Source organism: Podarcis cretensis (assembly GCF_951804945.1).
Source record: "Podarcis cretensis genome assembly, chromosome: 8".
Lineage (NCBI taxonomy): Eukaryota > Metazoa > Chordata > Lepidosauria > Squamata > Lacertidae > Podarcis > Podarcis cretensis.
In genome coordinates, this window is record NC_137177.1 from 41271350 (window position 1) to 41289940 (window position 18591).

At 41.7% G+C, this 18591-nt stretch overlaps 1 protein-coding gene across 1 annotated transcript in view; it reads left to right on the plus strand.

The window, feature by feature from the left end:
- AMFR (autocrine motility factor receptor) overlaps positions 1 to 18591 on the plus strand; it is a 29552-nt gene that overhangs the window by 4467 nt on the left and 6494 nt on the right. The window contains exons 2-11 of the mRNA XM_079988304.1: positions 3979 to 4071; positions 5238 to 5402; positions 6073 to 6225; positions 7522 to 7562; positions 9281 to 9413; positions 11430 to 11563; positions 12839 to 12949; positions 15243 to 15433; positions 16151 to 16254; positions 16780 to 16914. Of these exons, the coding sequence (XP_079844430.1) occupies positions 3979 to 4071; positions 5238 to 5402; positions 6073 to 6225; positions 7522 to 7562; positions 9281 to 9413; positions 11430 to 11563; positions 12839 to 12949; positions 15243 to 15433; positions 16151 to 16254; positions 16780 to 16914 (1260 nt within the window). The remainder of the gene's footprint in view (positions 1 to 3978; positions 4072 to 5237; positions 5403 to 6072; positions 6226 to 7521; positions 7563 to 9280; positions 9414 to 11429; positions 11564 to 12838; positions 12950 to 15242; positions 15434 to 16150; positions 16255 to 16779; positions 16915 to 18591) is intronic.

Here is an 18591-nt window from a genome sequence, read left to right on the forward strand (position 1 = left end):
ATCTCCCCAGCATAATCTCCCACAGCTCTTACACAAGTTCAGTGTTGGCAATTTGTGACACAGGAAATATATCTTACGTACACCTCAGGCATGGTGTACTTAAGATATATATATATATGAGCAGGCTAGTTCCTTGGTGTCAATGAAGTGATCTGCCTTCCAGAACATTCTCTGGCCAGTTTTAAACTTGCAGAGCAAGCCTTGGGGTTGTTGTTAATGCTTATGCAACCTGATCAGTGGCCTCAGTCCTATTGCTACAGGCTAAGATTATGCTTGAACTATGTATTTCATGTTTGCCCAGAGTGTGTGGAGAAATACACAGGGGTTACTTAGATTTTGCTGGCTGCATTCTGAAGCTAACATTCAAAAGCTGTACACCTCAGTTCTCATCTGCTTTACCTGATTTTGTAAGTGAAATAAGACAGCGTACTCGATGCATTTGATAATTGCCTATAAAATCTCATGCCAAAACAGCAGGTAGAGTTCAGTTCAGTTAGAGTTCAATTCTGTACATCAGAGGTGGAGAACCTCATGCCTGGGGTCTGAATGTGGTCCTCCAGGCCACTCTGCCTGGCCCTTGGGACTTTCTCTATGCCACACAGTCACCAGGTCTACTCTGCAACATTCTCAAGTGATTTTTCCTTTCTGGAATGTGTCTTTGAACTGTGATAATGCCACTTCCTTGTCTGGATAGAGAGAGAAGTGTGTGTGTGTGTGTGTGTGTGTGTGTGTATACGTGTATACACACACACACACAGAGAGAATTCTAACATTTGCAGAATTCTGTCTTTAATGGCCTTGCTGTACAAAGTTAAGAGTTGCATCCATTGCTTTTGCTTAGGCTCCAGTGTCCATTTGTGGTGTCAGGGCAGGATCTGCGGCCAGAAATCTAGGGCCACAATATGCAGCAAGACTGGCTGATCACATTTGAAGTAATACACGTTACCATCTAAGAGGAGGGGGCCTATGACCATTAGGTTCAGGATCTAACCCAGGCTTCCTCAATCTCGGTCCTTCAGATGTTTTTGGCCTACAACTCCCATGATCCCTAGCTAGCAGGACCAGTGGTCAAGGAAGGTGGGAATTGCAGTCTCAAAACATCTGGAGGGTCGAGGTTGAGGAAGCCTGATCTAACCTCATCACTGCCCCTGTCTAGTAACAAAACATTCTGACTTTGCCTTGGTTAGGACTGAAGACCCATTCACATTGTATAGCTATTTCAATCTGATTATTTTTGTGCTGTAATGTTCACTGAATTGAAATTACACACTTGACCCAGAATATCACTTAACTGATAAAGAGAGCACTTCAGTTATTTCAGTTTTTGAAAGAGAGTTTGTAAGCCTTGAATATCCTGCACTTCATAAATTTATTTATTTATAAAATATTTATATACTGCTATGTAATTAAAATAATCATAGTGGTTTACAGCAATAAAACACAAAACCATATTTTAAAAACTGTATAAGCAAGTTAAAAAGACATTAATCATTGTGGAGAGGCAAGCTTGCACATGAGTCTTTTGGGGGTATTTCAGATGCAAGATGTATTATCCCGGGGAGGTGACTTAGTCTTTTTAGTCTTCAATATTTTTCAGCAGAGTTCTATGAACACCTGAAAATCCAGGTGCATTTGGCCAGCCTTCAACAGTGGCATGTATTCTTGCACAGCAGGAGCCACATGTGATCATTGTCTGATATTTGAACAGTGGTGATTCTGTAAACGATTGCTAATTGAAGACATTAATCACTCACCAGGATTACCCGCATCCTTCCAATTGTGTCATTCAAACTCTTTCCTTTCTCACAGCCTCTGGGGAAGTCTGCAGTGTTCAGTGAGATTTTCATCACTTATTTATTTCTCATCACTTGTTTATAACTGTGAGCTGCCCCAGCATTAACAATATCAAGAGTCTTTTAAGAAAAAGTTACAGCAAAAATGTTTTTCTTTTTCTCACCATTTACTTTCAATACTATAACTCCTAAACATTTTTCAGTGTTTATGAATAGTCATAAATATGAATTACGACATAAATATCAATAGTAGGATAACTTTGACAAAGATATCTCAACGTCTACTATGTCTTGCAAAGGGAGCCTTGTGTTTCATCTTTGCAATAGAAATTGGTCATGTTGTAACATTATGACAAACCAGGGTTGCTGAATTTTTGTGGTTTCTTTTGCACAGGCAGAAATCTGCACACAGCCTGATTGCTCCCATTTGCTCCTCCACTGGCAAAGCCAACCAATAAGCTGTAATTGAGCTTGGCTTCCCATGAAAGTCAAACTCCCCAGGATCATGGTTTATTTCTTAAAAACAAGCCAGGACAGCAAACCATGGTTGGAGGTCAGCTAGTGACCCTGGTTTGTTAGGGAGCCACAGACCACAATCCCTAGTTAGAGGTCATGGGAAGCAGAACTTAAATGCAGCTTTCTGACTTGTTTCTCCTGCTCACGCCAGAAGCAACTGGCCATTGTGCATGAGAACACATGATTAGTTGGCAACACTGGTTAAAATAATGCACTAATGCAGTCAGTGAGCAAGGGTCAAACTGCAGATGAATGAGAGAGTTGGAGCCTTTCCTCTGTTTGCTGCATTACCCCATGAACCTCCCCCCCGCCCCCCGAGACTGACTGAGAAAGCTGTAGGCTGTTGTAAAATCTTGCTTAATTGATGTAAAATCTTGTTTAATTCTGCTATTACGAATGAAGCAGTAAACTTAGTTATATACAAATCTTGCTGGTAAGTGTGACTGTATTTTTAAATGTAGAAATTTGGTTGCACAATTTTTAAGAAACGTAGCTCTTCGCTTTCAGAATTCGACATTTTGGAAATGCATTGTACTATTGTTCACATTGCGCTATCTGGGTTACAAACCACAGCCTTGAGTCTTGAGGTCTGTTCAGCTGGGAATGTTGAGCAGCATTCATTTTCATTTAAAAAGGCAAAGGCAAACTGGCTCAGCCACATTTTTATGTTGTTTGGTTCATGCTCTTATTCAACTTATTAAACAATATACAGTGGTACCTTGTGTTACGGACAGGATCCGTTCCGGAGGCCCGTCCGTAATGTGAAATGCCGGCAACTCAAAGCGCTGTGTCTATGCAGGCGCGTGGTGCGATTTGGCACTTCTGCGCAGGCACGAAGTGCGATTTAGTGCTTCTGCGCGGGCATGAGCAGCAAAACCTGGGAGTAACCCGTTCTGGTACTTCTGGGTTGCCGTGGGACGTAACGCGAAAAGATGTAACACGAAGCGGACGGAACAGGGTTTATGACTGTATGGAATTTTAAACTGGGGGAAGTATTGTTTTTGTTTGTTACCGTGTTATATATTTTTATATTGTAAACAACCTTGCGATTTGTTGAAATGAATTGTAGTACAGTGGTACCTCGGGTTACATATGCTTCAGGTTACATACGCTTCAGGTTACATATGCTTCAGGTTACAGATTCCGCTAACCCAGAAATAGTGCTTCAGGTTAGGAACTTTGCTTCAGGATGAGAACAGAAATGGTGCTCTGGCGGCGCGGCAGCAGCAGGAGGCCCCATTAGCTAAAGTGGTGCTTCAGGTTAAGAACAGTTTCAGGTTAAGTACGGACCTCCAGAACGAATTAAGTACTTAACCCGTGGTACCACTGTATACAAATATTTGTATAAACAAAACAAAATAACATAACATAGGTTTCTGGAGGTATTGTCTTGTATCCTAGAATGGCCTCTTTTCCAGGGAACTTCCAACGTACGTAGCCTTTAATATTACCTGCTTAGGAGGGAGAGAACCTAATAACCACCATTTTACACCGCTAAACACTTGAAGGAGGCAAAGGCTAATCACAGCTGGGAGAAATATGGTTCTTGATCAGTTGGGCAAATTGGCCAGGGGGTTCCAAACCAGTGAGTTTTAATGGAAGAGAATTCATGTTGAGACTCAAGACAGGCTAGGCATAACATATAAATATATTTTGTTTTTTGTTCCAGGTACTGGTGAATACGGCTTGCTGTATTTTGATGCTGATTGCTAAACTAATACAGGGTGTTGTGTTTGGTCCCCTCCGTGTTAGTGAAAGACAGGTAAGAAAGGCCTGTAGGTCTTGCTGGTGGGTAGACTTAACAAAAAACTTTATGATAGGTGGATTTGTGATTTTCATTTTTCATCTGGGAATATTTAACTTCCAGGCATATGTCCGTACGTAACCTTCTTCCTTATTCACTATATATAGAAAATAAAGTCTTGCTTACAGGTATATCTTGATCTGACCATGGTATGCAGATCAATTCAGGTAATTATAGATAGTACAGAGATTCAAAACGTAGGCTGTGTTGCTTAGAGGGGTACTGGCTCAGCTCCAAAGTTGAGAGGCCTTTGATTATACTAGATTAGAGAACAGATGGGGAATCTGTGGCTCTCCAGATGTTGTTGCACTAGAGCTCTCATCATCCCTGACCACTATCCACACTGGTTGGGACAGATGGGAGTTGTAATCTAAGAACATCTGGAGGACCACAGGCTCACCATCCTTGTATTAGAAATTGCTGCTGAGATATTTTGATGAAGGATGGTATATAAATTTTTTTTTTTTAAAAAAATAATGTTAATAGAGGAAGAAGAGTTATGCTTATGTACTCTAAAATGAATTCTGGGTTTGAAAATGAAACCTAAGAGACTTTGGCCACCCTCATTAAGCCGTAGACTAGATTTTTCAAACAGCCTAACAAACAACAACATCCTGATTACAGAGGAAAACACCCAATTTCTCAATAGTTCTTGAACTTGCAGCATGTACATGTGCAATCTGAGTAGCAATACGTACCCTTGTGGGGTTTGTGTAGACCAGGTTTTTGACTGATTTTTTAAATAATCCACCATTTTTGTAGTATCCTCCAGAATTTGTAGCTTACAACTATCATTATCTGTGACCACTGGCCAAGCTATCTGGGGTTGATGGGAGTTGTAGTCCACACAATCTGCAAGGCAATACTTTGACTAACCCTGTCTTAAGAGTATAGCCTGCACCATATTTTTTCTATCTCTTACTTGCTAGTAAGGACCTCTTGCATTTTAAAGAATCAATGGCTTCGAGGGTTAGATGACAACGCTCCACATCTAAGGTAGATTCTTAGCTAAGAATGTGGGGATAACCTCTCAGCATAATAACTTTAACAGCTGTTTTCTTGTGTGTGACAATAGCTCCATTCTTGAAGAATTCTTTTTAACTACATGTACAAATCTCTTTCAGCATCTCAAGGATAAATTTTGGAACTTCATCTTCTACAAGTTCATCTTTATTTTTGGTGTACTAAATGTTCAGACGGTGGAAGAAGTGGTCATGTGGTGCCTTTGGTTCTCCGGGCTCGTGTTTCTGCACCTTATGGTTCAGCTCTGCAAGGATAGGTTTGAATATGTAAGTTTTGGCTGGTGGTTTGAAATTAAGGATGAGGATTCTTTTATACTGGAGTGTATGTCTTAACCACTGAGCCTAGGGCTTGCTGATCGGAAGGTTGGCGGTTCGAATCCCCACGACGGGGTGAGCTCCCGTTGCTCGGTCCCTGCCAACCTAGCAGTACGAAAGCACGTCAAAGTGCAAGTAGATAAATAGGCAGAAAGGTAAACGGCGTTTCCGTGCGCTGCTCTGGTTTGCCAGAAGCGGCTTAGTCATGCTGGCCACATACCTGGAAGCTGTACGCCGGCTCCCTCGGCCAGTAAAGCGAGATGAGCGCCGCAACCCCAGAGTTGGCCACGACTGGACCTAATGGTCAGGGGTCCCTTTACCTTTATGTATTCTCTTGCCAAAGAAATCTAAAGTTGATACGTAGATTAAATGATGGAAATAAGTTTGAGTTGTTTATTTTTGCTTGAGCTTGTCGATCTATGGTAAAGAACAAATAAATACTGGAAGACTTTTCAGCATATACCTCCTGTTCAAGTTGCGCTTGAGAGTTCAGTCTATGTGCCAGTTTTCTGTGCTTTTTTTCAAGTTCTTTAACATGCTTTGGCTCTGCAGGAATTCATTGTGCTTTGGAAGTAAATAGGCGCAACTGATGTTTTCCAATGCCTTCATTTGTATATTTCAGCTCTCCTTTTCACCCACCACACCAATGAACAGCCACATCAGAGTCCTGACCCTGCTAGTAGCTATGCTTCTTTCCTGCTGTGGACTAGCAGTTGTGTGTGGTATTATTGGCTATACCCATGGAATGCACACATTATCTTTCATGGCAGCAGAGGTGAGATTTCTTGTTAGTGTGAGATTAATGTGCTCAACTTTTTCTGGTTTTTTTTCTTTTTTTATTTGTGCAACCTTGTTTGTGTATGCTCTAATTCTCTAGCAGAATATATCAGAATTTATTTTTGATTCATAGAGTATCCACTGAATAGGGCTTACTGCATTTTTATGCTCAAGAGTATGAATATTTCTTGCAGAAAGCAGTGTGAGCAGTTAACATTCTGTTGTCTGGGCTTAGGAATACTCAAGCCACTATATGAAAAATTGGTAAATGTAGCCTTTTTGAAATAATTGCCATCTGTATTAAGTGCTAATACTCTTAAGGGTTCTAAAATATATTTTAATTCAGGATGATTTACAGCATTTATTCATAACTGAGTTTGTAAGCCCTTTGATCTCCAGGAGTCCCCTAAACTAAATGAGTATAAGAGAAGGAAAGGAAAGAGAAAAATCTAAATTTAAATGAATAACCAGTTGTATAGAAAAGGAAATAATGGTTGCAAGAGCAATCTTCTACAAGCTAGTGCCTTCCAGGTGTTTTCGACTACAACTCCCATCAGTCTCAACCATCATAACCAATGGAATTATGCTTATTTGAACATACAGTAGCACCTGCAAATGCTCTCCTCCCATAACTTGTGAGGAGGCAAGTTGCCCAATAATGCCTGTAGTAGCAGTTTTGGTGAGCAGAGGAAGAATTACTGAAAAAAGACACCAGACAATGTTTTTAAAATGAAAATTTAATTAATTAACAACACCACCACCACCAGAGTTGTACCAAATTCAGCCATCAAGGACATCTCTTTTTATTTCCTTATAAAACAAGCTACTACTTGTGGCTCTGACCTTTTAAAAAATAAATGGAAATCTGAAAGAAATATAATCCTCTTATGTCTTATGACAAATGATTATATCAATTTTCACTTCCATCTCTAACCATTCTTAAGCTTGTTCCGTAGAACAATGAGAACCATTTGCAAGAAGCTCCCTTCCTGCTCTGATCAGTCTTCCAAGGGGGAGAGCTTACAGACCGTCTATTGTATGGTACCATTCTGTTCCCTTCTGAAGGAGCCTTTCTAATTCCTGGAGCTTATGCCTTCCCATCTTGGGCATACGAAGGAAGATAGCATAGACTTGTTAGCAAAAGTTTAATACTGAAATTTAAGAAGCACATTTTGTCCTGTCTGTCTGGAAAATCAGTTTTCTTGTTTTTCTAGGTCTCTGCCTCAGGTTTCTAGTTCTCTTATCAGGTTTCAAACAATTCCAGTGAATTGTTTCCTCTTTTTGTTCCCTACAGTCCCTACTTGTTACTGTGAGAACTGTGCATGTGATTTTACGGTAAGTAAGAGATTGGGGTTTAGGTAGGTAACAAAGGGCATGTGTTTGATTTCACATACAAAGCATGTTTGTTGTGAGGAGCATGCTTCAGTTGTCAAATTGTTCTTCCTTTTCTGTTTTTTATTTTTTATTTTTATTTACCCATGCAATTATTTTCAATAAATTATTGAAGGGGATTGGGCAACCTTTGGCCCTCCAGAAGTAGCTGGACTTCAACTCCCAGCATTCCTGACCCTTGACCCTACTGACTGGGGCTGATGGGAGTTGGAGGCCAATATCTGGGTTACCTCTGAAGTGCAGGATGGTATGATTTATTTTATGTAAAAAGTATAGAATAAAACATTAGTATATTAAAATATAATGGTGTTATTCTGAAACTTTGGGTTAAATTATAGTATTTAAAAAGGCATGCAGTAGGACTAGGATGTACAGATTGATCAACACCAAGGGCCACATCAGAGTGACTATCATGAGATAGAACACATCTGATTTTCATATTAAACTTTAAAAAAAAATAGTACTCTCTTCTTCTAATGGTATAGTGACTGCTTCAGTCTGGCTGGTGCACCTGTTCTTATATTCTTACTTATTCAGCAAATGAGTTAAATGAGTCAGTCTTAAGAAGATGTCTGATTTTATCAACATTAAAGTTGAAAAATATAATGCACTTGAGTCCTTCCCCGCCTCCTTTAACATCTTAGATTGTTTGCCTCAATATTTTCTATTTTTTCTTTGTAACTTTAAGGACTTCAAACTTCTGTAGAAAAAATATGCAGTTAAATCAGAGTGGTTTATGGAATTTATATAGGTTCCTTTGATCAGATCTCTGGTGCAGTATGTGTTTTGGAGGCTAATCTTTTTCCAAATGGATATTTTTAATTTAAACGAAAGTGTTAAAGTTTAGATTCATATTTAAAAACTGTCAATAAGTGCCAGGGTTTAAAATCAAATCTGAATCAAAATGTTTAATATAATCATGTTATCTATTCACTCATAATCTCTTCCATCTTAATATGAGTTAAATATATATATATGTAAAAGACTGTATCAGGAATGGTGGGCTGGCATTACACACATGATACAGTGGATTCTTGTATATCTTCTTGTGTGAGCTGTAAATATTTACTTAGATTGTTAGCCACAATTATTTTATTAAATTTGTATATTGCCCATCATCCAAAGATCACAACATAAAAATACAAAATGAGAACATAGATACATAATAAAAACAAAAACAAACCAATAACCCCACTTCAACAAGCACATCTGAAAGGCCATAGATTGTTTAATTAACCAAAGGCCTAGTTATAGAGAAACGTCTTCTCCTGGTGCCTAATGATATGTATTGAAAGCACCTGGCGAGTCTCCTGGGGAGAGCATTCCACAAGTGGGGAGCCACTGCAGAAAAGGCCTGTTCTCCTGTTGCCACCTTCCAGACCAGGATTGGTGTAATATACTGAGATCGCATTATTTTCCTCAAATAAGGACACTCAGGTCTCTGAGCTTTAACTCCACCTGCCTTTGTCATTCCTATCCTGGCCAAGTAAGGGGAGAGGGGAGAATAGAGCCCACATGATGTATAACCCTTCTTTACAGATGTGCTTTAGGTGAGTAGGTATGTACTAGTTTGTGTTAAGAATGAGTCTTTAATGTTGATATTTCTAAAACTGGCAAAATGCTTTTCAAATAATACAGTGTTCACTCCTTCCCTCACTTAGGTATGTCATTCATCTCTGGGATCTCAACCATGAAGGTACCTGGGAAAGCAAGGGAACGTACGTTTATTACACAGACTTCATCATGGAGCTAATGCTTTTGTCCCTGGATCTGATGCATCACATTCACATGCTGGTATGCATTGTTAACTGATAAATCATGGCCTATATAGAATGGGAATAATATAGAACTGGCTTTTATAGAAGTGTTTAAAAACACCTTTATTGTTACTATTTATGGCTTGTTACGTTCTGCATCCTTAAGCCATACTAAAGAAGGGTTGTGAGCATGTGGGGAGAGAACTGTGTGGGAGAGAACTTCGGCTTTGATTGCTATTTTTGCTGCAGTATTTCCTGCTGTAGAAGAGAAGAGCCACTTTCTCTTCTGGACTCTCTGATTGTGGGACCTGCTGTGGTTAAAACTGCAAGCGTAGCTCTATTTATGGATAACACTGCTGCTTTTCAAAATTAAAAGTTTTCCCAAAGTGACATACAATTGATATCATAAAACATTTAGTGGCAGCCCACGTTGTTAGGGCCCAGAGATGGAAATAGGGTTCAAATTTAACAATCAATAACTGGCTCAAAAATACTTTTTTTGTAAACTGCGGGGGCCTGCAGTGGCCATAATCTTTATTTGGGCCTACCTTTAAAACCAGTCTGAAACATGGGACCCATTTTTACCTTCTATCTAAATGGCCCCATTTGTCACTTTCAGCCCTACAATTCCGTGTTTCTGTGCTGTTGTCACTCTAGTTACCGTATTTTTCGTCCTATAGGGCGCACCGGCCCATAGGACGCACATCGGGTTTTTTTTCGGGGGGGGGGGAATGAATAAAAAAAATATATTCCCCCCCCCCCCAGCCGCGGCTGCCGCCCCAAGCCTTGCACACGGGGCACCCTCCGGAGGGCTCTGCGTGCTTTGGGCGGCAGGCTGCCGCCCCAAGCCTCGCGCGCCCGGCAGGAGCTCCTGCCAGGCGCGCGAGGCTTGCAGGCACTCGCCCGAAGCACGGGGAGCCCTCCGGAGGGCTCCCTGTGCTTCGGGCAACAGGCTGCCGCCCCAAGCCTCGCGCGTTCGGCGGGAGCTCCCGCCGGGCGCGCAAGGCTTGCAGGCACTCGCCCGAAGCATGGGGAGCCCTCCGGAGGGTTCAGCGTGCTTCGGGCGGCAGGCTACCGCCCCAAGCCTCACGCGCCCGGCGGGAGCTCCTACCGGGCGCGCGAGGCTTGCAGGCACTCGCCTGAAGCACGGGGAGCCCTCCGGAGGGCTCCCTGTGCTTCGGGCAACAGGCTGCCGCCCCAAGCCTTGCGCGCTCGGCGGGAGCTCCTGCCGTGCGCGCAAGGCTTGCAGGCACTCGCCCGAAGCACGGGGAGCCCTCCGGAGGGCTCCGTGTGCTTCGGGCGTCAGGCTGCCGCCCCAAGCCTCGCGCGCCCGGCGGGTGGTCCTGCCGGGCGCGCAAGGCTTGCAGGCACTCGCCCGAAGCATGGGAGCCCTCCGGAGGGCTCCGCGTGCTTCGGGCGGCAGGCTGCCGCCCCAAGCCTCGCGCGCCCGGCGGGAGCTCCTGCCGGCACGCAAGGCTTGCGGACACTCGCCGGGGCTGCAGGCTGCTGCCCGCAAGCCTTGTGAGCCCACGGGAACTCCCACCGGGCTTGCAAGGCTTGCGGATAGCTTCCTGAAGCCTGGAGAGCGAGAGGCGTTGGTGCGCACCGATGCCTCTCGCTCTCCAGGCTTCAGCGAAAGCCTGCATTCGCCCCATAGGACGCACACACATTTCCCCTTCATTTTTGGAGGGGAAAAAGTGCGTCCTATGGGGCGAAAAATACGGTAGGTCTTTCTCCTCCTTCCTTACTATGGGGGGAGGGGAGAAGTTTGTTGCTGTTTGGAACTAAGCAACACTCTGAATGAGAACTCCATGAGCAGCTTGTTTCTAGTAAACTCAGAAAGAGTGCTGTGGCAGCTTTTAGGATGTGGCTGCATTGGGACTTCAAAGAGAGAGTCATATGCACAGCAGGCTAATTTCTGGCATTTTCTTTTTATTGCCTGGTGTGTTACCATGCCATTCATGCCATTCTCTTCTTTCTCTCCCTGTCCACCCACACCTTCACTTATGTGCTGCTGGATTACTTAATGCTCTTTTAAACATTTGTTTGGAAGCTGTTTGGCAATATCTGGTTGTCGATGGCCAGCCTGGTGATCTTTATGCAGCTGCGTTACCTGTTTCATGAGGTTCAGCGCAGACTTCGTCGCCACAAGAACTATCTCCGTGTGGTTGGAAATATGGAAGCGAGGTGAGCAAGTTCCTCTAACTGCGCAAGACTAGGAGAGAGTCCAGTCTCACAGTGTTCTCTTTTAGGGTTGTACCCAGTGTTAGTCATGCTCAGAGTGAATGCATTGAAACATGACTAGCTTAGGCCCATTAATTTCAGTAGGTCTGTGCCAAGTAAAACTTAGTTGGAGACAACCCTTAATTTCCTTGCCATCTGACTGTTACAAAACTGGTTTGCGAGGAGTAAACTTGCTGATCTTCACAGTTCCAGTGATGATATGGTAATTTATTACTTATACCACGCCTAACTGACTGGGTTGCCCCAGCCACTCTGGGCAGCTTCCAGCATAATAAAAGCACAGCAGAATGTCAAACATTAAAAATCTTCCCAATACAGGGCTGCCTTCAGCTGTCTTCAGAAAGTTGTGTAGTTGATAACGAGGATAGGCTTATTATTATTATTTTTCCTTATCAGTGTTTCTTTCAAGGCTGTCACCAGATGATTGTAACCTTGGATGATTAATTCATGAGTCTTAATTGTTTTCAAATCAATTGGGTGGTGGCAGAGTGGGAGCCTGAAGCTCCTCGGGGTCTGTTGTAATGACCAGCTATGGTCTGGTGTTATTTCTGAAGAGGCTCTTGGTGAACTAGCTGAGCAGGTACCAGTATTTTGATTCTCCCAGTTCCACCATAAATAGGCACTGAAAAGGCATCCTCTTTGAGTTGCAGCTGGATATCTTTGCTCAGATGGCATTTTGGTCTAGCTAGATACCGTAAAGAGCCATATGCTGATGGTGGTGTGACCATTATTGGCTGTCTCTTTGTGCCAGACCCAGGTCATCAAACCGTCACCTGCCTTGAACCACCATTGGCAGGATTGTCAGCAGAAGCAATGTTCTATGCTTATGATAATATCTTATTCTCTTGTTAATTATGCTGTTTTAAATGCACATTTTATATTTAACTTCCTTTAGTAATTTCTACTTATGAAACATTAAAGATAATTATTTTTGTTAACTTTGCTGTGTTAAATGTGCATTCTGTAGTTGCCCTCCTTTTATTTTGAAATCTTTATGATAATACGTTAGTTTCCAGTTAATTGCATTGCTTTGAATGTATACTTTTTACGGTATTTGACTTTCTTCAGTAATGTTTTATCTGAGGTTTTAATGTCTTGTAAACCGCTGTGAGATTTTTTCTTTATAAAGTGGTTTAGAAATACTATTATTATTATTATTATTATTATTATTATTATTATTATTATTAATCATAACCATAATCTTCACTTCTCTTCTAGGTTTGCGGTGGCAACACCTGAAGAGCTGGCAACCAACAATGACGACTGTGCCATCTGCTGGGATTCCATGCAAGCTGCACGTAAACTCCCTTGTGGGCATCTTTTCCATAAGTACGCACCTGGGGAGCAAACCAGGGTAGAACAAGCAGTGTGCTCTAATTGTCTGTAGTTAATGGTTGAATCTCACTAGACACTCATTTTGTCATTTTCATCTTTTCTTTTTTTAAAGAAAACCAATTCAACACTATATATACTGGTTTTCCTTGTTAAAAGTCATGGAGGATTTGCCTGTCCTGTTCTGGCTGTACCCAGTGTAGACTGTGACATAGGAATGTAGTCTTCTAACAGAATTCGCGGGACAGAATTTTTATATACTTATCCAGGACTGCAAAAATTTGTTTAATGTACAGAAGCCAACACTGATAGTGCAATCTTCTCAGTACTTTAAAAAATTGCACATTTTCCCCCTCTACATCTTACATAGTACAAGTGGTCTCCAATGTGGCACATCTCCAGCGCCTAAGTACTTGCAGCCCAGATTTTCAACATTGTCAATAACTTCAGGTCGGAGATACAGTTTTAAAGACTCTGGAAGGTTGCGCATAGTCCATCCTACCTTGTAACCCTCACAAGGTGGTTTACAGCAGCCAACCGATGTAGCGGCTCAGCCACACTTAATAACAAAGCCAGCAAATTAATGATTAAAACCTTACCTGACCTCATATCAGATCATGCTATGTCTGCATGTAAGGAGAGAGCATGTTGCTTGATTTGGTATTCATGAAATATTGGGATTTCAAAAGGGCTTAACATTCTGTTGGTTATCAGACCTGTGTACCATTTCATGCAGTGTATTCCCACCCATCCCCCAGTACATTTGGATACGGGAATAACTCTATTTACCAAGGACATACACACACCCTTCTGGTTTACAGTGCAATCCTAACCTTGTCTGCTCAGGAGTAATTCCTATTGCATTAGATGGGTCTTACCTCCAGGTAAGTGAAGTGTAGTCAGGACTGCAGTATTAGATTTTTAAAAACTGATTTATTAGCCACATTTATGAAGGATAGTGGTTCTTGGCCAGGTTCTGCTGAATGCCTCTTGCTGGAGGGGCAAACTTAATGGCAGGCTCTTGCCATCATACCTTGCTGGTGGGCTTTGTGGAAGCCTTTGTCTGGCCACTCTTGGAGGCAGGTTGCTGGACTGGGTAAACATTTAGTCTTATCCAACAGGACATGTCTTATGGACTATATGAAGTATTCCTTGATAGGTGTGTCATTTGGGTTGGCATCTTGGCAGTTGCTTCTACTTATGTCATCAGTAACAAACTGGAGGAGAATAGAAACCAGGGACCAGTTTGTTGTCATTCATTACAATGTGTCAAAAGTATTTGTCAACGTTTCAAGGAGCCTCTAATAAGATAATTAGACATTACCAGCAGACACATCTACTCCTCTGAGAAACTTGGGCCACACCCCTTCAGAGCTGCTTTTCCACATACCTGAAAAGGCAGCATTGCTTTTCTATGAAGCCAGCTTATGCTTCGAATTATTGGGTTCTAGAATAATGAAACAAGAGTGATTTGCATTGCCTTAAGTCACAATATGCCTTGAGAGTGGGGTAGCATGCTGGTTATAATATGAGAAAAACGCTAGTTAAACCTTTTCCTTATCCATGGGAGCCCACACATTTTGGCCTTGGTCACTCCTATTTTGAGAGAAGGTGGTAGGTAGCATATCTTGGCTGCAATGCACAGTGCATAGGAGTCTAGAATAACCCATTAAACAATTATTTGCATTGTAGGTGGCAAGTCAAATTTAAGAATGTTATTAATGGGAAACAACTAGTGCAGCAATAAGTCTCCGAAACAACTACCCTAAAAGGTTGCACCACCTTAAGTTTGTTGGTTTTTCAGGTGTACCATAATTATTATACTTATGTTTAGCCTGGAGGAGACTGAAAGGTGATATTATGGCCACCTTCAAATATCTAAAGGGCTGAAACATGGAAGAGGGACCAAGCTTGTTTTCTCCTGCTCCAGACGGCAGGACCTGAACCCAATGGCTTCAAGTTACAAGAAAGGAGATTCTGTTTCAACATCAGGAAGAACTTTCTGAGGGTAAAAGCCGTTCAGCAATGGAACGGACTCCCTCGGAAGGTGGTGGACCCTCCTCTCACTGGAGGTTTTTGAGCAGAGGTCAGGAGCCATCTGTCAGGGGTGCTTTAGCTGTGATTCCTGCATTGCAGGGAGTTGGAATAGATGACCCTTGGGGTCGTTGCCAGTTCTACAATTCTATGACTATTCTAAATTACTGCATATTCTTTTTCTTCTTCTGAGAGCAGATGAACATTCTATAACTTCTTCCCAAGAAATTTACTTAAACCTCTCATTTATTGGTAGCTCATGCCTGCGCTCCTGGCTTGAACAAGACACTTCCTGCCCTACCTGTAGAATGTCCCTGAATATCACTGACAATCATCGTGCCAGGGAAGATCACCAAAGGGAGAACCTGGATGAAAATTTGGCTCCTGTGGCAGTAGTTGAAGGCAGACCTCACCTCAACCAACACAATCACTTCTTCCACTTTGATGGTTGGTTTATTTGCCTTTTACTAGTTGACTTGGGCAGAACATCTTTGTAATTGTAGGATTCTTTTCTTTTCTTTTTTTTGAGAAGCCGTACCTTCCCCCATGAGTAGAAGAAACCTAGATGAAATAGTCCCTGTGTGCAGCAGGAACAGGCTTTTGGGTTTCTTTCAGGATAATTGTTTTCTGTTCCATGGATGGGAAGGATGGGTCACAGATGCGGGGAAGAGTTAATCCTTCCCTGTACACTGTCACCCCTGCTGGAAATACTCTCATACTTCACCTTAAAAAAAAAAGCCATAGATTGGTTCCAGTAGCAGGCTTCTTGAAATCTGCCTTACTGTGATGAGGAGGAGTAAGAAACTGTCTCTGTGTGAGAGAGATAGAGTGATTTAATGAACAAATTTGAAGCACAAGCCAGCTCTGTGTGCTGGGCACCTGAAATGTTGCCAAGAACACTCACTCTATCCCTGTAGTACTTTCAAAAGTTTGATTTTTATACTATGTGCAGATTATGTTTAATCATATTATAACAGTGGCTTTTCAAGAAAGGAAAATAAAGGGGAGGAGAGAATTGATAAGAGCATCTAAAATGCTTATGACATCTATTGAACCTTGTAATAATAATTCAGAACTGAGGAATCATTAAAAATATAGACAGAATTGGGGTAATTACTCAAAAGCACATTTCACACGCCTTGAATGTTGCTTTCTCTTTTCCAGGTTCTCGCATCGCTAGCTGGCTGCCCAGCTTCTCAGTGGAGGTGATGCATACCACCAGTATTCTTGGTATTGCTCAAGCAAGCAACTCTCAGCTCAATGCCATGGTAATTCCTATTACTGTTTTGCACGCTGCTCTGTTTATTCATTTATATGCCACCACCAGTGTATGTGTTGCTTTAGAGAGTAAGTTAAAAAAAAAAAGTCCCAGTTCCAAGGAAAATAAAAACAAAACTTCAACAGTGTGGTGGTGAAGACAAGGAAAGGAAGAGAAAAAGGTAACTAGGGATGAAAATGAGCAAATGCAGTTACATGTACTTCAGACCCATTTTCATTGAGAATGGAGAACTAAGTGTTAAGTCAAAGACGTTGCGGAAGAAGTGAGTTTTGAAGAGAGATTTGAAAAAAGAAGCACACTGTTTCAAACATACACTGTCTGTCTTAATAAACTGTGATTAGATGATCAGTGAACATGAATGAAACCACCATTCTGGATTCTTTTGTGCTCTAGTAGCAAAAGCCTGACCTTTTGAGATTTTAAAGGCTTTGGTTTACTTTAAAGTTTTATAAGGTATTTAGTGTGCCACAGTTGGGTCCCCAGGTGGTAACAGTGGATACATTTTCCTTTTTAGGCACATCAGATTCAGGAGATGTTTCCTCAGGTTCCTTACCACCTAATTCTGCAGGATCTGCAGATGACGCGTTCTGTAGAAATAACAACGGACAACATTTTAGAGGGGCGTATTCAAGTGCCTTTCCCAACACAGGTTGGTCAAACGTTACTGAGGCAAACGGCATATTTCCAGTAGCAATCCATCAGCAGCAGACCTGCTGTGTTTATTTTGCAACATTAACATTGTGAAATGGTTATCCTGATGTTTAAGGTTTTTTTAATGTGTGCGTTATGTTTAAGTCAATGTTACGTCAAGTAATATTGATCTATGGACTTAATGATCATGAAAATTGAAAAAATGATTTTATATAGCTTTTGCTGCATTGTAAATATGGGACGCAGGTGGCGCTGTGGGTTAAAGCCTCAGCGCCTAGGGCTTGCCGAAAGGTCGGCGGTTCGAATCCCTGCGGCGGGGTGCGCTCCCGCTGCTCGGTCCCAGCGCCTGTCAACCTAGCAGTTCGAAAGCACCTCCGGGTGCAAGTAGATAAATAGGGACCGCTTACCAGCGGGAAGGTAAACGGCGTTTCCGTGTGCGGCTCTGGCTCGCCAGAGCAGCGATGTCACGCTGGCCACGTGACCCGGAAGTGTCTCCGGACAGCGCTGGCCCCTGGCCTCTTAAGTGAGATGGGCCGCACAACCCCAGAGTCTGTCAAGACTGGCCCGTATGGGCAGGGGTACCTTTACCTTTACCTTTACCTAAATATGAACAGAGAGGTCTGTTGTAGCCAAAAAGGCCCCCAGAAATTCTTGTGGTACTTCAAAGACTAACAAGCTTATGTCACAACTTTATAAGGTGCCACCAGAAAAGTCTTGGTTTTGTTTTTAAGTTTACTTTGTCTAGTTTTCAAACTTCTGTCAGTAACAACAAGGAATGGATAAAAAAAGCCCAAACTTCCTCATTATTCTTTTGTCTACCGTGAAATTGTTTATATGGCAGCCTCTGCATATTGGTTACATTTGGAGTTTGCATGTTGGTAATTATTTTGTCCCTGAGGATGAATGGATAAAAATGCACCTCTGTATGTTCTGTACTCGAGTTGTGATCTTATTGTCATTTCATGAACTCATCAATCTTAAATGACCACAGCTTTTCTGTAGCACTTTTAATATGCAGAGTTCTTCTCAAACCCATATGCAAGTCAAAAGCCCTGCAAAAAGTAGCTTGTTCCCATTTCATGCATGAGATCACAGTTTTTAAGGAATCAGATATTGATGTGCTGTCAAAGATAGACAGGTGAAGCCTAGTTGCTAGATTGCTGCAGGATAGTCTGTTGAAAATAAGATGATTTTATGGATTGGTCTATTTTCATTTTATTGATAGGATTTTAAATGAAGTGTAGTTCTTACTAGTAGGCTTTTGTGTCTTTATTTTATTTTTATTAAGGCATTTATTACCTGCAATTCACGATAAGGTCCCAGGGTTGGCTACAAGAACATAATCATACAATTAAAAGCAGGAAAAGCAGCTTACACAATGATAAAAATAAGTAGTTAAATTATTAATTCATTTGGTATTTGTAATTTATTTTTTAAAGTAGATAAACACAACAATACATATAGAGCATTACAGAATTCATGGACAAGACCACAAATCTTACATATGTTGAGGTTACATTGTCCCATTAGTGTTTCATAAATGTGTGTATTAAATCATATTTATTTCACCCTATTTGAGTTTTATGCTGCATTTTTAATTTCAGCATATGGCTGAAAGAGGCTTGCACAGTAAACCCCTGTGACAGCTACGTTTTGAACATGGGTACACCAATTT